A 27,284-nucleotide genomic window follows, 5' to 3' on the forward strand; every position below is an offset into this window, starting at 1 on the left:
AGAATGGCTGAGCAAAGGATTTAGGGGGAGGAGGGTTCTCTATGGGAAGGCTGCTGGCAGTATTAAGATTTGGAAGATTTCTCCATCTCAGGAAGCCTGTTATACTGTACAACAAAGCTTGTCACAGATCAGTTTCCTTGGCAACAACAGCATGACATAGGCAAAGATTCAAGAGAGAGATAAAGGACTCTTTATAGTTAGCAGAAATGGGGGAAAGCAGCTTTGCTTACCTTGGGCATTTGAAATATTTTTCTTTTAACTTAGATATACAAGTATTATTTTATACTTGTACACGAGTTAGAGATTCGGTCACATATCCTGCATCTTCTAATCAGAAGAGACCAACATTCATAAAGACAATAGTGTTGAAAAAGCATACCATTTAAGTTTACTACAGTGCCATCTTTTAAAAAATATACTGAAACACTGACTGGGTTAGAACAACATGCTAACCCACAATGGGTTAAATAAACTGTAGTTGTTTATTTAACCCATAATGGGTTAACATGTCATCTATGAGCTCTTTTCCAACCCGTGACGGGTTATTTACCCAAAATAAGCCACCCTGATAACCCACAGTCTGCAATGGGGGTTAGGTAACCCATCATAGGTTCACATGGGTTAGGTTGCTTGCATACGGAGTCACTGGCCAAGAGTGGTCAAAACTGCTGCCGCTGCTCTACCCCTCTTAGGTTATCTGTTTCTATAGCCCCCACCCCATTTCTGGTGCACATGACCAGAGATAAGGTGCACATGACCAGAGATAAGCACCAGCTTAGAATGCTGGCCTGCAAACAGGGTGGCAGGAAGGGAGATTTGGAGTGGGAAGGAAGGCAAAGGAAACTAGGATACCTGCCCACCCAGATGGGAGGACGACAGAGCAGGAGGAGCAAGGGGAAGAAATAAACTGCGCACAGTAGCTTATTTGCCCGATTTTTTGATGGGGCACAGTGGGCTATTTCCAAATAAATAAACTGACATGAAAACTTGGCCACTTCCTCAAATATGACATGTCTTAAAAGGGCACAAGACAGCAGGAAAAACAGTTTCCACCATTTTAAGCCTCAAAATACTATTACTTATTAAATGAGACCTGTCAAGCTAATGATGTGAAATATGGCATCCATGATGTATGTAATGTGATCTACAATGGTGCCAAATTTCAAACCAATTCGATAAAAATTGCCACAGGTACGGCAAGTTAAATATTGGCAATAATTGCCATATTTCCCCTTTTTATTCCAATTTTTAAACATGAATATCTCAGTCATGTTTTCTGATGTTGATAAGGGCCTTAGTAGGGGTAGTGGGGCCCTTATCAACATCAGAAAATATGATAGTAGTACAGTAGTACTAATGTACTTTATAATAAATTTGTTAGCTTTTACTGTTTTTATTGCTATTTTAATGTGTATTTATTGCTATTTTAATGTTTTAAACTGTTTTTATGTATTGTTGTAAGCTGCCTTGGGAGAGCTTCTGTCCTGAAAGATGGCCAAGAAATGATTTAAATAAATAAAATAAATAAATATTCAGGCACGTTGAGAAAAACCATTCTTCATTGGCATGGTGAAATTCTGAGCAGCGGTTTAATGGTGAATAAGGTTTTCTTGCCCAATTAAAGTCTGTGGTAGCAACTGCAGGCAAAATCAGGGGTGATGCTGGTTTATTATGCCTGCTGTGTGACATTCAGAACTCAGGATTTATTTCTGAGTAAACATGCAGAAATCAGACTGCAAACCTCCCGGGAAAGTTACGGGCAAAGTTACACAGGGCATGCCCAATCACATTCTAAAGCTACAATGCTGCCAAGATTTCAGTGACTGCAGCAGGATTCTATTTTGCAGAGAGAATCTACTAGTGGGGTCTGTGTGCAATAAATATCACAAATATTACTTATCAAAGTACACACAGAAATAAGACCTAGTCTGTTCAGTGGGGCTTGCATAGGATTATGCACTCTGAGAAAGATACTAGTTCTACTTAAAACATTATAAATATAAGTAGTCCAGTTGTACATAGTTTTTTAAAAATTGTATCCACCCACTAACAACACTACTATGAAATTCTGAAAATTGAAAATTGAATTGAAATGCTAATGAAAGTCAAGGAAGCACAATACAAGTCCTCAGTGTATATTGCTTCACCTAATACACCCAAACTACAGTCAATATTGTTGAAAGGGGGTATAGTCAGTTTGGTTGGTTGATTGATTGATTGACTGATTTCATTTCATTTCTATACCACCCAGTAACAGCTCTCTGGGAGGTTCACAAAATTTAAAACCATAAGATATGGTATAAAATATAAAACATGGAAGCTTAAGACCACAATATAAAACCACAACTTAGAAGTGCAACCGGAATAAAACCAAGCAGCAATGCAGAGATTTAAAATACAGATTTAAAATGGCAGAGCTAAAAGACTAGGATGATAAAATGATAAACTACTGGGAAAATAAAAGAGTCTTCACCTGGTGCTACAAAGACGTGGGTGCAAGGCGAACCTCTCTAGGGAGTTTATTCCACAGCTTGGCAGGGGTTTGTATGGTTGTCTTTGATAGGAATGTTCAGCAGGAGTTTTGGAACATGGTTGCTGATTTCTGTCAGTAATTCCTCCATGTTAGATCACCAATGACTCCTAAAGCTCTACTGCTTCATCTTTTTGAACCTAATAACCCTAGATTCCTGCATAAAGGCCTTCTTAAGCAATTGTATACAGCTGCAAAGTCATGTGTAGCATGTAATTGGAAGTCTCCAAAGCCCTAGCTAACCAGCAGGGGTTGATATAATTTGAAAGACTATGACTACTTATACATTTACTCAGTAAGAGCAACAAGCAGGGAATCTTAATTTTAAGAAAGGTATTATAGAAACATTGTTTCCATTTATTTTTTGTGTTGAAGCCCTTCAAACATTTGATCAAAGTACATTTGCCTATATTTTTGCTGACTTATATACACACACCTGTCATGTTTCCCAAAACCTCCTGCCTTATTGGGAGACAATTAAGAGGTCTGCCATGTAATCGACAAAGGTTTATTCAGGCAACAAACATCTCTTCCCACCAGAAGAGAGTCTAACTTCTAGGAACTTTCTTCTAGGCAAAACTGTGCAAACTAAGCGAGACAACTGTCTTTTCAAGAAGAACTGAAAGCTTTTTCTCAGGGAGACTGGCTCTGAAAAAGCCTTTGGAGAGAAGCTAGCCAAGCCGAACTTCTCTCACTTTCCTTTAGTTCCGCCCATTTTAGTCTGCAGCGTACTCTAGGATCAGCTAGCCTTGAAGTGCCCTTCCCCTCGGAAGAATACTGATTTCCCACAGACTGTGTGTTGTTAACGTTTTCAGAGATAAGGTCTGGCGAAGGTTCGTTCCCAGTTGGTGAAGCACCCGTGAGAGTTACCTCCCCCACTCCTCGTATAAACTGGTATGTTTCTGGGGCCATCTCTTCTGCTTCATAAACTGATTCTTACTGATCGCCTGAAATTTATGTGAACTGCCACAGAGCTTCAGCTATGGGGCGGTATACAAATGCAATAAATAAATAAAAATAAAACTCCTTCCCTCAGCCTAAAGATAAAAAGCCTAGTTATGACACCACCCACGCAAAATATCACATACTCACATGCACCTCTTGACTGGATTTGGACAACATGATAACCCACATGGGTTAAATAAAGCACAATATTTCATTCTTTCATTAAATAGTGAGCTATTAGGTTGTTTTACTATTGATGTTCCACATGCACATTAGTGATAGACTATAAATTATAATTTATGAATTTCTTTGTTTCTTTAGTGACCTTGTAATATTATTACATACGTTTTTGTTGTCTTTGTTTAACTTTATTTCAAAATAAAATAAAACGTCAGGTTAAAAAAATAATATTTGGTGACAAGAACTTAAATAATGAGGGGAAAGAAGGAAGGAAGCAACTGGAAAAATTTAGATAACTAGATGCTTTAATCTGAGTCTCAAACAAAGTAAGCCTAGTGCTTGGAAGAGACTGTAGGACTACTTTGTTTAATACTGGTCTACACTATTTATTTATTTATTTATTTATTATTTATTTATTACATTTCTATACTGCCCAATAGCCGAAGCTCTCTGGGCGGTTCACTAGACACAAAGTAACCTTTCTTTTTAAATATACTGTCCATAATTTGACAAAGGAAATAATTTCTCTACACATACATGGATTCAAATTCACTGTCTACAGCTGCAGCATCTGTAGCATCTCATAGCAACTCAAAGTTCCTTACAATCATAGCCACATCTAGATCTAATTATAGTTCTGGCACTTTTAGCAATTTTTCTTCAAAGGTGATGTTCACATTTAGCCAAAATCTATTTCTTGCCGAACTGCCTGTGTCTTTGTTCTCTAAGAAAATTATAAGAATATCCATATTGGAAGAATTACAAGACAAATACATGAGGCTATTTTCCTTAGTACATTTAAATGAAATCATTCTGTGTTTTGTTTACAACATTATGAACTTGTAAGGAAAAGAAATAACTGAATACCCTATCACTAGCTTATTATAAATGGAATTGCTGAGTTCTAAGTGGAAAACTGCCTTAAGTTAATACAGTATTCTGAGGAACAGAGCTAGCTGATCGTAACAGTAAATGACCTCATTTGTTTAAAAACTATGCTGGATATAATTTCGGAATAGTGCTGTATGATCATTTTTAAAATAATTTCCTTTGGTGGCAACTACTGGGAATGGAAGATTTTTTCCTTAGAGTTTTGTGTTTTCTTTTTTGAAATATAGAAGATGCCTGCATGGAGATCTGGGAGGCACATGAATTGGATACTGAGAGCCCTGACCTTCCAATTAAAACTGAAATGCACCCACCTAAAGTCAAGCATCCCCATTTCTCAAGAAGGATTGACATGTAACCTGGAAATCTTTTTTCCAGTTGCCACCTTAGCCTGGTGTCAGTTTTGTCTTTCAACAAATATAACTGGATCTTAGACCCCTGAACTCAGAGAGATCAGCCTTTTCCCTATGCCTAGATATTGTACATCCATTCCAACTTTTCCATGAAGAACATATGTTCAAAATGCAGTGTGAATTTGTGTATATAGGAAACCAATTTTTCAGTAGTTTTCATGTACTTATTTCCCTAAAACACCAACTGTCCCGTCCTGAGCCTTGTCTGCGTGGCTGGAAACTGAAACTAGAGACAATCCTGGCAGGTACAGCAGACCAGTCCTGTTGCTGCTCTCAGAATCACATCATTCCTGGAAATACGGGAGGGGATAGTTGCAACCCTTTACCCCTATGAGCAGAGCTGGAATAAACCTGCATCACAGAGGAGAGAAAGATGTATATGATATCCCTTTCATACGAATCCTGCTCTTGACCCGTTTCAATGCACTGGGCATTTCGATGACAAATGAAGAAAATTCCCGTACGAGAATAACTCCATTAAATCAAGATCTGGTGGTGATAATGACTGTAATTCAAGTTAAATCACTTCTGTATCATTGTATAGGGGTACAAAGTTTAAAAGTGTATTCTTTATACCCATTCATTTTTCTTTCATCAATTCTTAAACTGTCTGAAATAAACTGTGGGGAAAGCAGGGGGGGGGAACAAAGGAGATTTCAAATATTGGAGGATTTCCATAAAGCTATTTATAAAAACAGATAGCTATGCCCTCTTCCTGTTGCATGCCAGGATTGTGTGGCTCAAAAATGTATAATTTAATTTCAACCATTCCCCCCCCCTCTCAGGAAGCAACAGTAATTTAGGATAATCCCAGATTTAAATGTGATTTAAAAGTATGATCTGTTAAATTGGAGTGCGGGCCTTTTCTGTTGGTCTTGAAAAACTATGAATTATATTTGCATTTCTGCATGTATTTCTCCCTGCCCCCAAAGGTGTCTTCTAGCTTTCTTTGTACAGAAAATATATTTGAGAATCTCTAATTGCCCAGGGTTCTTGATTGCATGGTATCATATTGGAGCATGGGGGTTATCATGTTCCCATGTTTTATGTGAACCCAGGGGGAAAGCATGCAATTCTGCCCCTCTATCTCTATTCCAGCCTTCCAGAACCTGGTGCCCCTCCTGACCTTTTGAACTATTTTCATTTTATTTATTGCTAACTTTTATTTCACACTAGGGTACAATCCTATAGGTTGATGATCAGAAACCCCCACACTCAGAGGATCATCCAATGCAGTGTGGAAGGAGTGGCAGAGGTGATCCCACCTTGCATTTTTTGCTGTCCTCCCACCTTGCATTTTTTGCTAGATGGGCTAAAAAGGAGGCTGGAAGAGGCCCAGGATAACTTGCCCCTCTCCCCACCCACAGAAACACCCCCTACTCTAAGACTGAGTTCCTGACCTTGGAAAACAGCTGGTGCAATTTTTTTCATGCCAGCTACAAGGGGTGGGGAGGGGGCAGAGCTCAGGGAATTCAAAATATCCTAAGGCCCTCAGTCCCTGTCTAAGGGGGCCTTAGGATTGCTCTTTTATTTGTTTAAAAAACCAAAGGAGAGAGTGAATATTTTATTTATTATTTATATGCTCCCTTTCTGCATATAGCATCCAAGAGTAATAACAATGAAAATATAATGAAGCCATTCTTTAAAGTCAACATTTTCAATAAAATAAAATAAATAGTCACTAAAACCAAGATATAACATACATTTTTTAAAAAATAACACTTCTCAACAGGCCAAAGACCTGTTTACAAAACACCCTTTGCCTGTCAGTGGAATAACTTCAAAAAGGGGGGCTAAGCTATCTCTCTAGGGAAGGCATCCCACAGCATAGGCACAAACACTGATAAGGCCATTTTTTAATGTCCTATCATGGCCCAGCTGGAGGAATCCTCTTCTGCTGAGGAGCTACAGCTTCCAGAGACAATAACACTAAGGAGCCACCCATGGCACGAGACCTCAGAAGAGATGACCACAGGAGGAGGAGAGCTACAAATCTGGGCAGAGGCTGGGCAACCACCTAAACCCTGCGAGCACTGTCTCTTCAGAGGCAGGCCAGCAGGACTCCTTTAAGGAGAAGTGCCCAAATAGAAAGAAAGACTCAAGAGGAAGGGATTCCTCATGAGCAAGACTTGTAACAAACTGCAAGTGAGCCCAGGCCTGCACTATCAGTCTAGCTGGAAATAACATCTTCTACCTGCTCCAGTGCCTTGTATCTCTGATTGAACCTTTATGCTACTGACCCCACACTCCTGACTGACTCTGCTTCTTGGACTGTTTATCTAAGTTTTGACCTTGGCTGCTCTTCAGTCCTCTCTTTTTGGAACTTTCTCTTATGCTTGCTTAAAGTGTACCTTTGACCACTGCTTGTTTATTGACATGCTTTTGGATTTCCCCTTAGTTTAACTAACACTGAGTCTGAACCAGGCAGAGCAGGACAGGTCTCCATTAACATGTCTCAGCTATTAGTGAGACTGAGAGACGGCCCTTGTACTTTTGCAGAGGGTCTCTAATTGGACGTTATTGACATTTGAAGAGCACCCCATGAAGCCATTATTTCTTGCACAATGAGATTGAGGAATGTTCTGAAGTTCCTCTCCCTCCAACATTCCAGAGGGTACGGGGAACCTTCTGTGATGTGTATTCACCCCTCCATGTACAAATGGGAATGCCTTGCATTTGATCCAGCCCACCCTTAAGAAACAGAACATAATGTTCATAGGTGATGCAGTTCATCATAGCCTTAGAGGGTGCTATGGCTGGTATCATTGACAATCCTGTTGAAGCCCTGGTCAATAGATAGAATCAAGACCTAACTAGGGCTATCGACACAATTGCCCCCAAATGTCCTCTCCGACATGCTTCCAATCAGGCACCTTGGTATACAGAAAATCTCAGGGAGTTGGAGCAGAATGGACGACAACTGGAGTGCCGATGGTGGAAAACTCAACTTATATCCGACAAGACACGACATAGAGAACATCTTCATTCCTATGGGGTGGCAATACGTGTAGCAAAGAAAGCTTTCTTCTCTGCATGCATTGCATCTGCGAATTCACGTCCAGCAGAACTGTTCAGGGTGGTGAGGGGTCTGACTCAGGCACCTTCTCCCTTGAACCCGGTTTTAGAGCCTTCGGTAGTTCACTGTGATGCATTTAACAATCATTTCACAGATAAAATCTCTTGGATAAGAGCCAATTTAGATGCCGTTGTTATAATAGAAGCTGACGGTGAAGTGTCCAGCAACTCTGTGAGTAGGATTACATTGGATCAGTTTCAGTTGGTGAGTACCGAGGATGTGGACAAGCTGCTTGGATGAGTGAGGAAGACAATCCCTGCCCTTCCTGGCTGGTCGCCCAGGGAGGAGGTGCAGTTAGACTACAAGTATAACGTATAATTAATGCATCTCTCAGGGAGGGTAGTTTTCCACCATGTTTAAAAGAAGCAGTGGTTCAGCTGCTTCTAAAAAAGCCCTCCCTGGACCCCCTGGACCTTAATAATTACAGATCGAATCTTTCATTGGATGTGGCGTTAAAGCTTGTGAGCCTTAACTCCCAATTTCCCTGCTTTTTGGTGCTTGGTTGAAAACTGCAGAGCCTTAACATTGTTTTGTAAACCACATTTTTTTGTTTAATGAATATATATATATTAGAGTTCAAATTTCAATGTATTACTTTCAAGCAAATTTTAAACCTTTCTTAAACCCCTCTTTAATTTTTCCATGATTTACTTTATAATTTAGTAATTGTACTATACACTATTGAAGTTGGGGTTGTGTGGATCAGTCAGAGGAAATATTTGACATTCATTTACTTATTTCAATATGCAGATTAGAAAATAATCTTTCTGCAAACTAGGAATTATGGAAGCAGAATAACATATTTATCCATGTTAAGCTTTCTGTGAGGGTACAATGAGTTGTGTATTTTTTTAAAAAATAATCCTTTTGCAGCATTAATTCGAATTAGTTGTGTTTTAATTTATTTCTACTTTGCTATAAATATAATAAATCTAAAATATTATCTAATTCAGTATCATTAATAGAGGAGGTTGTCCCAATAACCCTAACAGATCAGTTTATAATTTGTGGATTATAATGTACCACAGAGAACAATATTACACTTTCATGGAGCATAAGATTATATATTTCCATGCTCAGGGAATAAGCCCCTCTGGAACACAAATAACTGAGGGGAGTTACAAGGGGAAACTTTTTAGCCCTAGCTGTATTCTGCCAGAGGACAGCTGGTACAGCTGACACAGAAACTAGCACTATATAGATGAGCACAACAGGAACTTCAGGAACTCTAGTCTAGGTAAAGGAGTACCCTCCTAAAGTAGCTTGGAAAAATAGCCATGGCTAGGTATTACTCTTCAATGGTGTGGTGAAGGAGCAGGTGCAAGTATGGGCCAAGCTGGGAGTTCCAGGAGAGAGTCAGGATGAGTGAGTATAACCTAGGAAGTCTGCTGTGCTTGTGGGATATTATGGATACTCTTCAAGTTTGGCTGGGAAGAAACTCAGTCTCCTTGCTCTAATTGGCTTTGCCTTTTTGCCATTTTGTATGTGTGCATGCACACTCAAGAAAAGCAAACTAAAACCAACTCTATAATCTTATCCCTTTAGGAGTTCCAATCGGGATAGATTTAAGTCATGCAGCATTTCTAAGAGAAGCTCAATCTTGAGATTTTGAGAGTCTCTAAAGATAGGCCAAACAATACACACACACACACGTATGTGTGTGTGTGTGTGAAAGAGAGAGAGAGAAACATCCTGTAAATTACTCCAGAGGATATCTTCTAACTTATTTATGTTATTTTAAATTGCTTTTTGTTTGTTTTATTCATCTTGTGTTTTATACTTGATTTATTTTAAGTGTATTTCATTCATTTTTTTATTTAAAAGTGATTTATACCACACAGAAAAAGATATTTAAATTAATAAAAAATAAAGTATTTCACAGTCCAGGATTTAGATACTCCACTGAAAGACTAAAGGTGTAATTAAAGCTCTTCTCACATTTTCCCCATCTTTAAAATGAACCTACTTATCCCATGTCTTTATTACATTTAAATCCTGCCCTTCCCCCCACCCCAAGGATCGCAGATCAGAATACATGATTCTCCTTGTACCAATTTTACTCTCACAACAATCCTCAGAGACAAACTGACTATCCAGTGTCATGCTTGAGAGGGGATGTGAACCTGGATCTTCCCAGTCCTGGTCAAACCCCCTAACTGCTATACTATACTGGATGTCAAAATGTACACCCAACACAAAACACAGCCCTTATTTAGGTAATGAAATGTCTAAATGCCATGTACCATCAGCCATTATAATAGGGTGGCCTTCCCTAATGTGATGCCCTCCATATGTTTAAGACTACAATCCCAATCATCCCCAATCAGCATAGACACTGGTCAGGGATAACAGGAGTTCAAAACATGTCGAGGCCCCCACATTGGGGAAGGCTGTACTATGGGTAACGTGACTGAAATACTTCAGACCAGTTCTTCAAAGTCTTCTGAATTACTAATAATAAAGAAACAAAACTAGAATTCTTCTAGGGTGATTAAACTTACTCAGCAACACCATTAAGAACTCCATATTTCAAAGTGATACTGTATTCTACTTAACTGTTTATAAGGGCATCCCAGCTCACATTGACGTGTGCTTAAGCTTACCAAAATCAGTGAGATTTAAGAATACTTAATTGTAGACTAGATGGTGTTCCTATATCAGGATGGGCTTTCTTTTCTGCAACAACATACTATGAACAAATATCCCACCTGAGACTAGGATACAATCTAGCATATAACTAAACATTCTTCGTTTCAGTAACTCTTAAGCATGCCTTTGCAATGAAGTCCCTTTTTCAATACCTTTGCCAAGATAATTCTATGTCTAACTTGTCATTAGATCATGCTTTCCAATACAACTCAATGAAAGCAGGTCAATACAATTTTTTGGATAATAGGCAAGAAAATTCATTAATGTTAAAATGAAGGTGTATGGTATAGCATTAATTTGAACTTTCAATTAATGGTTTTCTAGGAAGGCTTTTGTACAAAAAAAATTATTAAGCAGCTTTCTATGACAAATACAGGATGAATATTTCTCTGTTGGGTCTGTAATTCATCAAGTGTCTTTTTACATAGACTTCTCATTTCTCTACATCAGGGATGGCAACAAGTCACCCTCCAGATGTTTTGGCCTACAACTCCCATCAGCCTAACACAGCATAGCCAATGGTGAGGGATGATGGGAATTCTATCCCAAAACGTCTGCATGGCCACAATTTGCCCATCCCTGATCTAGATTAGGAGAGAAGATGCAAAGAATCATGCAACTAGTTCTGTGATGAAAGGGAGTTTCAACATTTGGTTTTCTCCAGTGGCAGAGCCCAATGGCACTGTGAATCCCACATCTAAAATGCAGGAGAGAGTTTCAAAAACAGTCTGTGAGATGTCATGGGAGGGGGAGCATCAGCTATTCATGGGGTGGGAGGAGTGAAAGACCCAGATACATGGGCTAACAGAAGCACCTAAGGAGCTCTGCAAGTTCATGTCAAGAACCTTGGTAATAGTAAGATAACCAAATAGTTGCATCCATATTAAGTTTGATTTCATAAAATGTCTAGGAGGGGAATAGTATTTAGATCCAATTTAAAATGGAAATCAGTTCCACAGCATATCTGCAAATTTGGTATGATTCAACCCATACTGGTTGGACCTTATTGTTATTGGTATGCTTCAACATTTTTTTAAGATAAATCCAAAAGGAAAAAAGCCTGACAGTTCACCCCAAACATTAAAGTAATTTCCCAAGGAACGCGACCAGCTATGCGAACTTGAAAGACCATGGGGACAAAGTAAGTATGAACAGTATAATTACTGTTTTTGTCATTTAAAGAATTTGTAAATCAGCATCCTTAAAAGAGGTTCCATTAACCTACAGGAATTTTCACATAGAAATTTCATGGTTAACAAGGACACGATCTATTAATTGCAAAGATTATTAATATCAAAGCAGAAGCATTTTTAAGGTTTCAGGGTATTTCTGAAGACAGATGGAGAGGATTACTACATAGATAACAGATTGTTCCATTAATATTAAGGCCAGTTCAGGAAAGGTTTAGGTCTTTAAAACTGTATATGGTCCTAGTGTGCAGGATGAGACTAATATTGTTTTTGTAAAAGTGCCCAGGCAAATACAAGCTGTGTATGAATTCCTATTGCTTGCTGATCCTTGTAACCTTTTACAGTTCAATTCCCAATGGCTTACAGTTACAGCTGAATTTCAACAGCTTTTGAAAAGCTTCCCACTAAAAACAACTTCTTGGAAACATCATTCTGAATGGACAAATCTCATTGTCCAGCATTATTTTAAATGAGTTTCCACTTCCTGGCAATCCATTTTATAGTAAAGAAACCTATCAATTCCATTTCTGAGTATATTTGGATTCTATTGCATACAGAGTGAGGAAATGGCATCTTGCAAAATATGCTTTCCTTTGTCTTCTCTTCTGGTTATAAGCATGAAGTAATAACTTTTAGTTTAATGATTTGGAGGAGTGTATATGATTCACAGATCAATTCATTTACAAAACAATAAAACACAAACTCCAAATTTGACTGCTGTATTTATTTGTTTTATACTCTACCCCAAATGCTACTTCAACTAACAGCAGTTTTGAATATTATACAAGAGTCCATGATTCTTAAAGGACTCCACCCACCCCCAAATCCACATAAATGGACACAGAAGAATGTGTGTAAATATTTTAAGACATGACAACTCAAGGGCAGATACATCCCTTACATTGTTTTGATTTTGAGAAGAAACTGAAGGCACTGAAACAGCCTTCTTGAATCGTTTGCTCTCCAGACATGTTGAACTACAGCTCCAATCAATCCCTGCCAGCATGGCCAGCCAACATTATTTTCAATGGTATAATGAATTCTAGTTATATAGAGACCTTATTCAGACGATATGCTATGCCACAGTGGTTAAGCATTTCGAGCTAAACGTTATGGCTTAGCGTGTTATGTGAACCATTCCTAACCATGGTGACTACATAACCATGGCTTAAACACACTCACTAACCACTTGATGCAAAAGGATTGGCAGCCTAACCATGGCTTAACGTGTTGTCTGAACTGGCTACATTGTTCAGTGTTAACACTGTTCTTTTACATCTGATTCCATGACAAGCAAAAGAAATATCAGCCTTTTTGCACAATACACTCTTATCAAAGGGAAAAATATGGTAATTGCAGAAGTATCTATAGAACACTACATTTTACCCGCATTCTCTTATAAATACTAGCTTCTGATGAGAAATATCTAATCTCTGTCATTTTCAAAGGGTTAATGGTACTTTCTAGTCTTTGTTCATCAGAAGTCTGTTGAAGTAGATTGAAACTATCAGTTTTAAATGTGTTGCTTAGTTATAAATATAATTTCCTAGGAGAGCATTGTACAGAAGATAGCACCCCTTACAATAGGAACTAATCAGTTGACCCAATTCACTAGTCAAAGACTGCACTAATTAATTGCTGAGGAAATTGGAGTCATTCTACTAACTGGAGCATGAGCTAAAATTATTATTTTTCCATCCTCTTTCTTCATGGCATTGCAACTTTAACAAATGTATCTAAGATTATCTTTGAGCTTTCTGTAACAAATCCACTCGCCAGAAGACAATTTTGAACTAAAAAAACACATGGAACAGGGCTTAATTTTAGATCTATTTATTGTGATGCTATCAAAACAAATATATTATAACTCATTCAAACGAAGGTTCTTGAAAAAGTGATTGCAGGGAGGAAATGGATTCCCAGTCTCTATAGCTGAAATCCAGAGTGCCTCTTCAGAGTTAAGTGGAAGTTCTTACATGTGTTTAATGGAGCTTTTTTACTTCCCGGTAAACAGCAGCTCCCACATTACATGAAACTACATTTGCAACTCCAAACTTTCCAAAGGTCCTTGCCACGCAGTGAGGAGATGCAGTTTGAAAACAATTTCAAAAGGCCCTCTGTGCAGGTATGATAGGCTGTTGTTGTTTTCTCCTTTATGATGAAAGGATTGGACTGTGTCTATATTTAGTTTGGAAACTTCTAAAAGATGGCTGGGACATGATGGGAAAGATGTCCTGGCAGGTTCAATGGCCAGGCAGTTTTAGGGTATTTTGTAACATTGTGGCAAAATTACCTATGAAATCATAACTGACTTTGTAAGTGACAAAAGCAGCAGACTTTGGGTAAGCTGGAGTCCTGTCCTCTTTTCCAGTTTCACATTATGCTTTTAAGACACATTCTTGGAAAAGACAGAGCATCTATTGTAATGGTTGCTTTTGTTGATTATAAAGTTATTTATTTGTGGAAGTTGGGTTTTAGAAGTATTTTGGCTTAGGGCTGTTATGTGTGGGAACAGCTTGCTGTTAGGGTTGTGGGAGGGTCAATCATCTGTTTGGGAATGTGCATAGGAATGAATTTCTAACCTGAATGTCTTTGCATGTAGGAAGGGCCCACACTCAGAAGTAGAGCATTTGCTTTGTGTACAGAAACTCCCAAATTCAAACCCTAGCAAATTCAGGTAGGGCTGGAGAAATTCCTATCTAAAATCCTGGACAGCTCTGCCAATCAGTATAGGCTATATTGAATTAGATGGAACAATGCTCTGAGTTAGTATTCGTGTGTGTGTGTGTGTGTGTGTGTGTGTGTGTGTGTGTGAGAGAGAGAGAGAGAGAGAGAGAGACCATATGTGAATGTGCCAGAGGATAATACATCTGATGAACACATTGTTATATAGGAAAATATGTAGAAGCAGTTTATTTCCTCAATTTAAATTGTTATATACTAATTTATAGGCATGCTTTTTTTCCTCAAGTCTTGCAAACAGCAGCTCCAACTTAGACGTCCTTTTTATAGTTGGCAAGGTACAAAAAGCTGTTTGATTCTACTCTGGAAAAAATTCCAGGAAACCTCCTGGGCATGCATTACTGTCTTCTGTGCTTCAGCATTTCTTTCCTGCTATTAATTGTTTATTGTTGTGTCCATAAAATTGTTACAAAACATCAAAATGTATGTTACATTTCTCTGTCATTCTTGACATTAAATCCAATTGGCTTGGATCCAGACTTAAGCACATTCAGAGTAAACCCACTGAAATCAAATGAACCTAAATTACTCTACTCTAAGCATAATTGGATACAACCCACTGAATTAATACTCTGCAAGTCTTTCCCTTTCCCTCAATCCCATTATCACTTTCCTCCGCTCCTGCCTGTTCATATCTGAGCAAAAATATTTGAAATTTATTTAATTTACAATATTTATATATCGCTCCCCATTCAGAATTTCAGAACAGTAGCCAAAATAAAACAAGAATAAACCAGAATAAAAACGAATTAAAAATACATTTTTAAAAGAAATAAAGTGCAAAATAAACCACAGCTGGTGATTAAAGGAAGGCTTCCTAGAACAATGACGTTTTCAGGAGGCACCTGAAAGAATGCAAAGTTGGTGTCTGCTTGACCTCCAGAGGCAGGGAGGATGGGGATTTATGAACTCTTAGCACTCAATGCTGCATGCATGCCAGTGGGATCAACCAGCACAACGGGAAGCTAGCACAAGAGAATTTCTGGAAATGAGTGTTTCAGCTCATTTTTGGAGTTACTTTAGGAAACACTAGGTTCTGTTGCACTGGAGGTCAGTTCTGTGGGGGCAACAGAATGAGTGGAGGTGTAGCGGCAGAATTAGAATATAAATAAACATTTTAGGGTGCATGTTTAAGCATCCTACAACTCGCAGCATTCCCCAGCCAGCGATACTAGCTAGGGAATGCTGAGAGCGTAGGACTTTTGTCTGTCTAAACACGCACAGGATTGTGTCCTTAATCTTTTAAAATATGGACAGCAAAAGTGCAGGGAAGATCAGCAGTCCAAGGCTGATGTCTTCACTTTCTGCAGTGATTTTATTTGGTTATTACTATTATTTTTTGTTGTAGGTATTATAATCCCAGTTAATTAATGTCAGTCCATAGTATAACATTAATGGATTTATTGATTGATTGATTGATTGCATTTTTATACCACCCAATAGCCGAAGCACTCCGGGAGGTTTACAAAAATTAATAGATGCACGAAGCAGGAAACTCTTGAAGAGCCCTGCTGAATCAGACCAAGCATTTATTTAGCTCAGCATGCAGCTCCTCACAATGGCCAGCCAGATGCTTTCATGAGGCCCAAAAGCCAAGCACAATGACAACAAACCTCCTCTTTTCTTGATCCCAGCACCTGATATTCACTGGTAAATTGCTTCTGAACATGGTGGTTCCATTTAACTATCATGGCTATCAGCCATTGGTAAAATTATCCTCTATGAATTTGCTAAAAACTTTGGTCGTGCCCCCTTTTGTCTTCAGCCACACCCACCACAGGAAAGTGGTCCCAAAGAGCTTGAAAACTGAATTCGACCCTCAAGTTGAAAAATGTTTGACACCTTGATTTAGAAGGAAAGATGTGAACTCCTTAGGACTAGGGCATTTCCTACTGCAGTGCTGTGTACAGACTCAGACATACAAAACTTAATTAAACTTCTATTTTCATTGTGAAATTAAAAAAAAAATCATTGGAGACCTCAGTGTCTACCTGCATTCAATAGCAGGCTAAATCCAAAACTAATGAATTAGAATAAGTATTGAGAGGGGTGCAGAAAGGATATTTCACATTTTCATAAATCCATGGTGCAACCATTTGAAGGTTTGAAAAAACAAACAGCTGACCAACATTTGCGTTTGAAATTAATAAACACTGCTTTAGGAGCATACAGTATATTCTCTTTTCTCTGATCCTTCTCTCCTCCCTCCCTGCTACTTTTTATTTTGTATACTTCCTCTTTCATTTGCTTAGATGTTATAACTGTCCATGCAAAAAATATACTGTGATTGACAAAACAATGAACAGAACATATCAAAGAACATATTAACTGGTCTTGTGCTGCCAACATCCATCATCCTTTTCAAAAAGCGCAATGTAGCAAATTATATCAGACACCAAACTCCAGTGTACTTACATCAGTGTCAGGTCCCTTGTCTGCCCCAGGACAAGAAAAGGTAACAAATTCATGGCATCTCTTGTGAACCACAAAGCAGCAAACTAGAAAGAAAAGAAAAAAATATTCGAATGATTGCAGATTTGTTAACAAAGCTAAGGTCAATTTATGTGCATGCGGATATTCACTAAACTGGCTTGAATCAGTAATCTGTTTTGGGTATTCTTTGAGAGACATTCAACTTATTCACAAATCTCAAACATCACTTTATGATAAGAGACACAACATTCTTTCTGCTTAGGTATCTGTTTACAATGCATTATTTCCTTGTATGTTTCATGGCAATTATCAGGCATTCTGTATGCTTCAACGAAGAGAAAAGCTAAGCAATGTGCTTTTGCAAATACATTTATTTATATATCTGTGCTATGGATGTTTTTCAGTTCTTTCAGATAAAGTATCACTTTTCTGAAGAAGCCGGACATGCTGAAACATGTAAAAACCTTTGCCCATCTGAAAAGCCTTGCTCATCTGTGTTTAATAATACTTACGCTTTTGTGTTATGCTGAATTTCTAGCACATGTGGTTTTTGTGTGGACCTGTTTAATTACCTGTGTGACACTTAGTTTATTTCTGTTTATTTTGTACATTGCTATATATTTGTTTTCTATTGTATTTGTTTGCCTATCTTCCTCTTTTTTGTCACTCATTACAATATTATTGTGCTGTTGTACATTTTTTAGAATTAACTGGCGTCCTATTTTGGTCTTTCTTCATATCTGTGCTTTGACAGAATTATGATCTGCTGCTGTTTTTATAAAATTGTGCACCACTCAGTCATTTTAGCTTTTTGTCTGTTTTGATAGGACTTTATGGGTGAAATCCAGCAGGTCCTTCTGCTAACAGACCAGTCTCAGTTAATGAAACAGATTCCCATGATCCTTGCACCCCTAAAATCTGCTCGCGGGACTCTCCAGAGTAGATTTGGGGTGGACAGGAGGGAAGAGAGGCAGGGGGAGTCCCATTGCACCAACAGAAGTCCACTCATGCAACTTTGTAACTCACCCTCTACTTTGTACAACATTGTTATAATTCCATTGTAAGCTCCCCTGCGTTCCTTGGTTAAAAGGCAGGATAATGAATAAGAATAAATTAAAAAGCAACATTTCTCAAACACTCTCTGTAATGATTTATGTCATAAAGTTACATTCACAAAATGTGGGAATTAATCAGAAAGTGGTTCCACAAAACCTTGATTTAGGTGACTTTTACTCTCTTAGGGATAAATGAACAACATATGAACTATTTAACACTATACTGGCCTCTGACCTGTGCTTATCTGATTGTTCAAAATATTGCTCTTTTGCCAATACAGAAAAGCAACATAGCTCACATGTCAACATTTTGTGATTAGTTTCTTAGCATGTTAAAATAATCCAAACAACTTAAGGTCAGTTCTAAGGAATCTTGTTTTGGCGACCATTGTGTCTATATACTAATAATCCCCAAACTGTGCTCAGTGAGAAAATGGCTAGTGTGTCACAAGGCACAATTAAGTAACTAAAGGCTTTTGGGAGTTAAAAGTACCCACCCACAAAGGAGACTGCCTGAGAATCTGCATGATTCATTGCTCTGGTCTTATCTCCTTTCAAGCAGTTTACATTGGGAGTGAATAATTTCTGCTGTATTGCAGATGATTACATCATCCAATCACTCCCAATGCAAAGAATACTCTCATGTTGCATAGAGATGTAAAATTTCTGGAAATTTTGAAGCAATGGAAAAAAACCAGGGGGGTTCCGGGGGGGGGGGGGGTTCGGGAAAAAACAGAAATTTTTGGAAAATTGAAATAATGCAATATTAGCACTTTTTACAGATTGAAAGTCACTTTGTTACTTTAGAAACATAAAATGTAATTATGTCCAAGTTGGTTTGGCATAAAATTATTACATATGGTACATTAAAAGTACAGTGTATTCAAACAATTATTACGAACTGAATTTACTTTTCTTTTTACCTTTTTGGTAACAAATGGAGCTACAAGCTCCTGAACTGTTAGGAACACCTGAACTATAAGAAACTTCTTTGGTTTTGCCAGTTTATGAGGAGCAGGCAAAAAATAATTTAAAACAACAACAGAGGAAACCATCAACATTAGTAACAAAGAAAATTATTTGTCTCCACTAGTCCTCCTCCACAGTGTCAAGCGAACATAAAGCACCCATTCCCATAAAAAGAACTGAGAAAAAGGGGAGACCAAGATTCAATGAATATGCATGAAATTTAATCAGACTCATTCACTATCAGTTTCAGTCTCTGCTTCAGTGGCAATGCCCCCTAGAGGCAGAAATGCATCTTGCTCTTGCATTTGAGAGTTGTACTCTCAATTTGCAACCTAGGACTTGCTTGTCCTTGGTGCACAGAAATTGTAATAATCTAATACTCTATATAGTTTTTAGAAATAATTTAAATATCTGAACACCTTGTCTTAAACATTTTATTCATCACGCTAAAATAAAACATCCCATAATTTCTCTTCATTTTTTTCAATTTCCCCAATTTTTCAGAAAAAAAAACAAAAAACAGAAAAAAACTTTTTCCCCCCTGAATTTATCTGTTTTTTTCCCCAGGCCTTAACATCTTTAATATTTCATGTCTGCATGTGTCATTCCTCTTGGCTCCCAAATCAGGAGGCATGCCCATATCAATGACTCGTTCAGAAAACACAGGGGGAAGGAGACATATGATTTGTCTCAATTAACTGCACGTGACTGCAACATAGATTCCATACAAAGTTAGCTCCTTGATAGAAATGCCAAGAACACATTTCTATTTAAGAACTGATCTAATGTCATAGGTCATTTTAATATGCAAGGTCACTTTACAGCTGAAAGCTAAGGCAACTTATTGTAGCTAGGAAAAATGTCCTACAAGGAACACCATGCAAAGCATAGCTGAATGCCGAAACAGAAGCAGCTCATGGATAATTTATCGAGAATTTATTTATTTATTTAGCATTTGGATAATAACTAATTTAAAGATTAAGTGAGAATCTAATGCACCCTTTCCCCAACTGGGTGCCTTCTAATTGTTTTGGACTACAACTCCCAGCATTCCTGTCCATTGGCTACAGATGATGGGAGTTGAAGTCAGAAACATCTGGAAGGCACCAGTTTGGGGAAGACTGGCATACAGCCTTGCAGCAAAATAGAAATGTCTAATGTTTTTTCTGCGTAAAAACAGTGTTATTTCTGTCTAGATAAGTTGTTCGGAACAACTTAATGTGGTGCAGGGTGTTTGGGATTTTTTTAAAGTCCCGTGATAACAATAGTCTTAAGAAATATAAGTTTTTGGTTTATTTAAAGGGATTCAGTATTTTCTACTGAATGACTAATCTTATTATAGTTATACTGACATAACAGAAGCCTTTGTTTAAGCATGTATATCAAAAGACGCAACACACTATACAAATTTATTTATTTATTTAACTGGTTTTAGGTAGTAGCAATGGTGGTCTATTTGGTAATGAATATGGGGAGTAGCTCTCTCCCATCCATGGCATTCCTACCTTTAATTCCAGTATTCCCAAGCAACAGTTGCCCCTGGCCTGGTTTCTAACCATTTTGGGATGGTGTAAGTATTACCCAATAGGAAGAGATATGAATAGCACAGAGTAATAAAATTCTATTTTCACTGCAGTTTAGTAGGACCTCTTTGTTTGGGAGGGGAAGAAAATCAACAACAATTCTTGTGCATATTTTCCCCATAGGTTCCCTTACTCTATGGTAAGTCTTACATTACATTCCCAGATGCAAATGCACATCATGTTGATTAATGCAAATGAAAAGGTGTGAAAAAGAGAGTCCTTAATGTGAAGTTCTTAAAATTTCCCTTATGTCAGGATTAGTGGCTAAACAATTCTCTTCTTTATTGTATATTTTGATCTGGAAGCCCTAACTTTGATTTTCAATAGAAAAATGTTTAGAAAGAGAAAAACAAAAAGTCTACTTAGTGATGGCCCCCAATTATGGAATGATCGCCCCAACAAAGCCCACCTGGTGCCAACATTGCTAATTTTTCAGTGCCAGGTCAAGACTTTTCTCTTCTCCCAGGCATTTAGCAACATGTGATGAATTTTAATCAATCCTGGGTCTGTTTTTAGGTTTGGCCGACAGCTCAAAGTTGTTTTTAGATGTATACTGTCTGTATGTTTTTATGGTTTTAAATTTTGTGTATCATTTCTAATGTTTTAATCGTTTGTAAACCATCCAAAGTGTTTCAGCTATGGAGGGTAAGGGTATAGAAATGTAAATAACAACAACAACAACCTGGAATCAATGGTGTTCCAGGTTGTTCAGACATGCTCTTTTTAAAACTTTCACCTCAAATAACAAGAGCAGTGCTATAATGCTTCCCAATCTAGGAAAAAGTGCATAGCATGGCAAACACAAGTTGAAATCCCTACTAATCACTATTGTATTTCTCTTCCCACTGTCTCCATATCCTCCAGTCAGTATCAGAACATTTTGGCAATGAACTTCAAATCAACCATTTAACTACTCTTCCCCTTAAACTCAATAATTCAAAATGCCACTTGGTTAGGGAGCAAGAAGGCTAATGAAAATGACGGCTCTACTGTGACCCTGTTATGACCAATTGAGTCCAAGGTTTGAGATTAGTTAAATGAAGAGCGACCAATTAAGAAAGTTTTATGTGCAATTTGGAAGCACATAATTTATGGCCTTATTTAAGTTATGAGGTCTGCTTCTTTGAATTAAGTGGGTATGCACATTTCCCAGTCTGTTTTATCACAGTTGCCTCCCACCATTCATCTAAAGAGCTGAGGGCTGCATAATTTATTTTTGTATTTATTCAATAGATTTATATACCGCTGATCATATTTTAACATATTTCTAAATGGTACATAAGGTTTACACCATCTTATTCTCACAACAAGCCTGTGAGGCAGGTCATGCAATGTCTGAATAGAGATTTTAAACCAGTGTCCCCCTCAGTTGATAATCTATTCACCACACCAAAATGAATTTTCACCCTGCATCTAAATTTATTTATTTATTTAGAATGTTTATATACCGCTCCCCATTGAAAAATTTTGGAGCGGTGTACAAGATAAAATGAAAATAAAAACAGAATAAACCAGTTAAAACAAAATTTAAAAGAAGCAAAAACAGAAATTCAAGGCTGCATATTAAGGAAAGGCTTCTTGGAATAAAGATATTTTCAAGAGGTGCCGAAAGGAGTACAAGGTTGGCGCCTGCCTGTCCTCCAGAGGCAGGGAATTCCACAGGAGGGGAACCACCATGCTGAAGGCTCTTCCCCTGGTGGATTCCAATCAGAGGATGGATCTATGTGGAACCACCAGGAGCAGGCCCTTGGATGACCTCAGTGACCGGGCAGTTTGGTAAGGGAGAAGGCGCTCTCTCAGGTATCCTGGTCCCAAGTTGTTTAGGGCTTTGTACACAAGTACAAGAACCTTAAACCTGTCCCAGTAGCGAATAAAACAGCCAGTGCAGTTCCCTCAGCAGAGGAGTTACATGCTGGAAAGGGGCAGCTCCAGACAACAGCCGAGCTGCAGCATTCTGCACTAGCTCCAGCTTCCGGAGCAGCTTCAAGGGCAGCCCCACATAGAGTGCCTTGCAGTAATCCAATCTTGAGGTAAATATCCACTAATGTCTGCATTAGAGGTGTATTTTGGAAAGATGATTCATGGATTCTAAAGCTGCTTCCAGATTTTTGCACTACAGAAATATTTTCACCAGGTTGAAATGCATATGTTGCCAATTTGTACTATATTTCTATGGATATCTAGTGAATTGTATAACATTTGGGAAGGCATCTGCCTCCTTCAAAATCACAGTTCAAAAAATCCTGAGAAGGATCACATATTGTGTTTTACAATGAAAACTCAAAGGGTGGAAACACAAGCACAAGAGTCGGGTAGGGATATGAATAAGCAACATGACCACATAAATCACACTTTTATTTATCATGACATAACTCGCCTATATGCCATGTAGTACCCAATCTCTAACCTCTAAAGGATATAGGGTGGGGAGAAACCCAGTAAGTTATGTAAACTAGCAGGGAAAAGTTATGTGAGTTCACCCTAAGCCCAGAACTAAGTCTGTTTACAGCAGTAGTGCGTTATTATGCAAGGTCATCAGTACAAATACTGCCAGGAAGCATTGCATTCAATTAAAATTTATAAAAATTGTACTAATAAGTAATAATAAGTGCCGGGTATCTTGAGCTTGAAGATTTCAACTACCTCATATCTTTAGTTCCCATTACCCTGCACTGAGAATACATATAACTTAAAATTAATAATTGATTACAGTAATAGGTGTATTCTCTAGTGAAGTGCATTCTCACTTCAGGAAATTATTATTATTATTATTATTATTATTATTATTATTATTATTATTATTATTATTATTCCCATTAATAAGCATTACACTAACCTTTTATATTAGGCTTACATGTTAAATCCTCTAGGATCAGTTTTGTACCTAAAAAGCCAGTATTTTTCTGGGATTACTAAATATTAATAATGAAAGCACACCACATAAATGTTATTTAATGTTAAGGAATACAGCCTGGATTCACTGCTTGAAATATTGACATACAAAACAACATCAGACTCATTAAGAACAGAAACCCACAGACAAGTTAATCAGCCAATAGATTGCATCTTGCATGGAACAGTGAAAAGTAAAAGGTTTCAGTCTGACAAGGAAGCAAAAGTTCATCTAGGGTGGAGGAGACAGGATTGCCTGGCCTATGTTCAAACCTCTGCATCATCCCTCTGAAACGTAATCTGGCCTTTCTAAAACATTCAGTCTCTTTCTGTCCACAGTCCTGTGACTCTGCTAATAAGAGCATGACTGGGATAGGGTCACACATTCCTCGCCTTATATTGGTACAACGCAGCCAGTGACTGCACTACGTTCACACGGCTAACCCAGAACAAGCCATTTATAACATGAAGCTATATAACACAAGGGCTAAAAGAAGTTGAGAAGAAGGAGCATGCTGGAGAATGGAGAGAGAAAAACAGTCAGGTTAGCATGCTGGATAGCAGCAACCATCTCTCTCTCTCTCTCTCTCTCTCTCTCTCTCTCTCTCTCTCTCTCTCACACACACACACACACACACACACACACACACACACACACACACACCCAAATTGGAATGTGGGCTTGTGGGGTTTCTAATAGGCAAACAAAGCATGCCCAGAACTAGGCCCTATAAATCAACTTCCTCCAACCTGGTGCCTCCCAGGTGTTTCAGACTACAACTCTCATCATCCCTGAACATTTGGTCATGTGGACTGGAGCAAATGGGAATTGGAGTCCAAAATGTCTCGAAGACACCAAGTTGGGAAAAGCTTCTACAATTAGCATAGCTTATCATTCAAAATGTAGAACATTTCTACCTGGCGTATGTCTACACCTTAAAGGTGTAGAGGGAGGGACGGGGGAGGATCACAGACTTACCCACTTCCGCAATCCTCTCCGAATGTCTTGACAGCCACACGACATCCCGGAAGGAAGGAGTGACATTTCAGCCGCCTTTTTTTTTTTTAACAAGGGAGAAGGAGCGCAATTGCGCTCCACTGAAAAGAGTAAAAACGAAACAAAAATGAACCTGCACCCCCCCCATCCCTAGGGTGGAGAAATTGCTGCCCCCCCCCATGGGCACAGAGCCATCCCGCGCAGCTCCGTGCCTGTTTCAGGCCCCGGGAGCCTGCACCATACCGGGACCACAGTTATCCCAGGAAAATGGAGGGGTCATTCCTGCCTGCCCCCAGGATCCCCTGTGTGTCATTTGGATGCACAGGGATGATCCAGGGATGACCTCAGAAAAAAGGGCTGGTGTAGACATGCCCTTGGCCATGCAAAAGAAAGTGAAACAATTGATTGGGGAATTCTCTCTCTCTCTCTCTCTCCAGTTCAACATGTAATGGACAACAACACATGCTAATAAGCACTGAGAACAACAGGAGGGCTTAACCCCAGGTAATTTGCCACACTCCAGAACTTTCTACACCAAGGCCTACGTTTGTGAACTTCGAAATGTTTCTCAGACTCAAAGGAGCACCAGCATTGTTTTCAGCGCTGACATACAAGGTGTTTTTTCTAGTAGGGGCAGCCTCACTTCCCAGGGTCCGATTGCTTCTTTAGCTGCATGCTGCTGCAGCTAAAATAGGTCTATACCATCAGGCCACCCATGTTTTGAAAATGATACAGTTCAGAATTGAGTCATGAAAGGGAGAATGCCAAAAAAGAAAACAGAGAAAGAAAAACACAAGGGAATTTCAAATGTCAAGAATATCTTTATTTTAACCCAGGATGAGAAAAGCTAACATTTTTCTAGAAAAATGAAAACAAGTTAAGATTGTAATTGTATGCACATTTAGTCGTGAGTCAGTCCACTGAATAAAGTGGGCCATACTTCAGAGTAAACATGCTTAGGATTGAGTTGCAAAATCTGTGGAAAGCAAATATACACAAAACATCTCATTTGCTAAACAAAGGTCTGTATTGATTATTTTGTTGCAGGGCTGTTGTTGTTTTTGAGGGTTAAATTCAGTTTATACCATTTTTTACTATTATATCAAATACAATACAAACTTACTTAGATATATTTCTAAATATGGTAAGTGGTGTGTATATAATAATAGTAACAGTGCCTTTTCAGACAAAACACTAAGCCATGGTTAGGCCGCTAACTGTTTTGCAGCAAATGGTTAGTAAGCGTGTTTAAACCATGGTTATGCAGCCACCATGATTACAAATGGGACACGCTAAGCCATAATGTTCAGCTCAAAATGCTTAACCACTGTTGCTTAGCGTGTTGTATAAACAGAATAACAACAACAACAACAAGGAAAAGCACCCAATAGAGTGCTTTCTTCTCTTCAGGAATCTGTATAAAGGGCAACTTCTGGCCCTCTCAATGTTTCAACTCCCATCAGCTCTCACTATTGGCTATGCTGCACAGGACTGATGGGAACTGTAGACCAAAACATCCGGACAGGGACAAGTGGCCCATCCCTGCCATATAGGAAAGGAATCTTCATAGTTGCTCTTGTTGACTTCTTTACCCTGCATAAATCTGTATAATGGCATTAACTAGGAAATGTCAGTTAGACATGCGTTAACACTTTCCAGTCTTTTCTACACTTAAAATGAAGTTTGAAAGAGATATTTATTTGAAGAACTCAACGTTTTTAAAAACCATGAGTAAACACCCCCACCCCCAAAAGAGACGGGGTGGGCTATGGGGATAATTAGAAAAGAGGTGTTTTGCACTTACACAGTAATTATTTGCATTGCACAATTTATTTGTTATTCATAACATGTACACTTTAAGATCAGATCCTTCTAATTCAAAACACGATCTGTTTGATATCAAAGCATTTTATGTAATCAACAGATTCAGTAAACACAAATGCATTTAGTGTATCAATTTCCAGACCTTGTTTTCTTTTTATTCACATCAAAAACAAGCAATCTGCCAACCATTGCTCCAGTTCAGTTTGTATTCATTTTAATGGGGACTTTACAATATTGGTGTCTGGCAAATAATGTCCTATGTTCATTATGCTCTTAATGGATGAAGATATTAAACTTATTTTCTTTTCACTTCACAATAATGTAATTTCTTACTGATATATATACAGATAAGGGATTATGATGCCATATTATGTACTAGCCATTTGGGCTGCAATCCTACACACATGGTTGCATGCAACCCTGGCCACCCACTTCCAGAAACTTCTTGCAGATTGGTTTTCTCCTCCCCTGCAGCTTCCCATTGGTTGGGAGAAGATTTGGGGCTCATGCTCAGGCCTGCAGGTCAAGAGGAAAGCAAGTGAAGTCCCAATGTGTGTCTGCTCACACAGTGTTGGATTTATGCCACAGTCTGTGTAAACTAAATGGTGCTCTTGTGTCTTAAGCCAACTAATGGACTTAAAGGGGTGAGGGGAGAAGGATGAGTGAGGTAGAGAAGAGGAAGAGGGAATAACAACAGTGTGGGCACAAAACAAAAGGGGCAGAAGGACTTCCCCCACAATATCTTTCCTGTTCCAATTACTTGCAGATGGCCACCTATCAATAATGTGTGTTGTAGTACAAGATTTCATTGTAGAATTTTGCTCAGAGTATTAATAAACTAGAAAGCCTTGATGTCAACCACTGAAATGTGTTTTCTTACTAGCTCAATCTACTGCAGCACTCGAAGAACTCATTTTG

The 27,284-nt window shown here is 38.4% G+C and overlaps 1 protein-coding gene across 2 annotated transcripts in view; it reads right to left on the minus strand.

Moving 5' to 3' along the window:
• PRKCA (protein kinase C alpha) overlaps nucleotides 1-27,284 on the minus strand; it is a 212,883-nt gene that overhangs the window by 106,717 nt on the left and 78,882 nt on the right. For both annotated transcript variants that reach the window (XM_063120032.1, XM_063120033.1), the window contains exon 3: nucleotides 17,029-17,111. In XM_063120032.1, coding sequence (XP_062976102.1) covers nucleotides 17,029-17,111 — 83 coding nt within the window. The remainder of the gene's footprint in view (nucleotides 1-17,028; nucleotides 17,112-27,284) is intronic.

This window comes from Elgaria multicarinata, chromosome 3 (genome assembly GCF_023053635.1).
Source record: "Elgaria multicarinata webbii isolate HBS135686 ecotype San Diego chromosome 3, rElgMul1.1.pri, whole genome shotgun sequence".
NCBI lineage: Eukaryota > Metazoa > Chordata > Lepidosauria > Squamata > Anguidae > Elgaria > Elgaria multicarinata.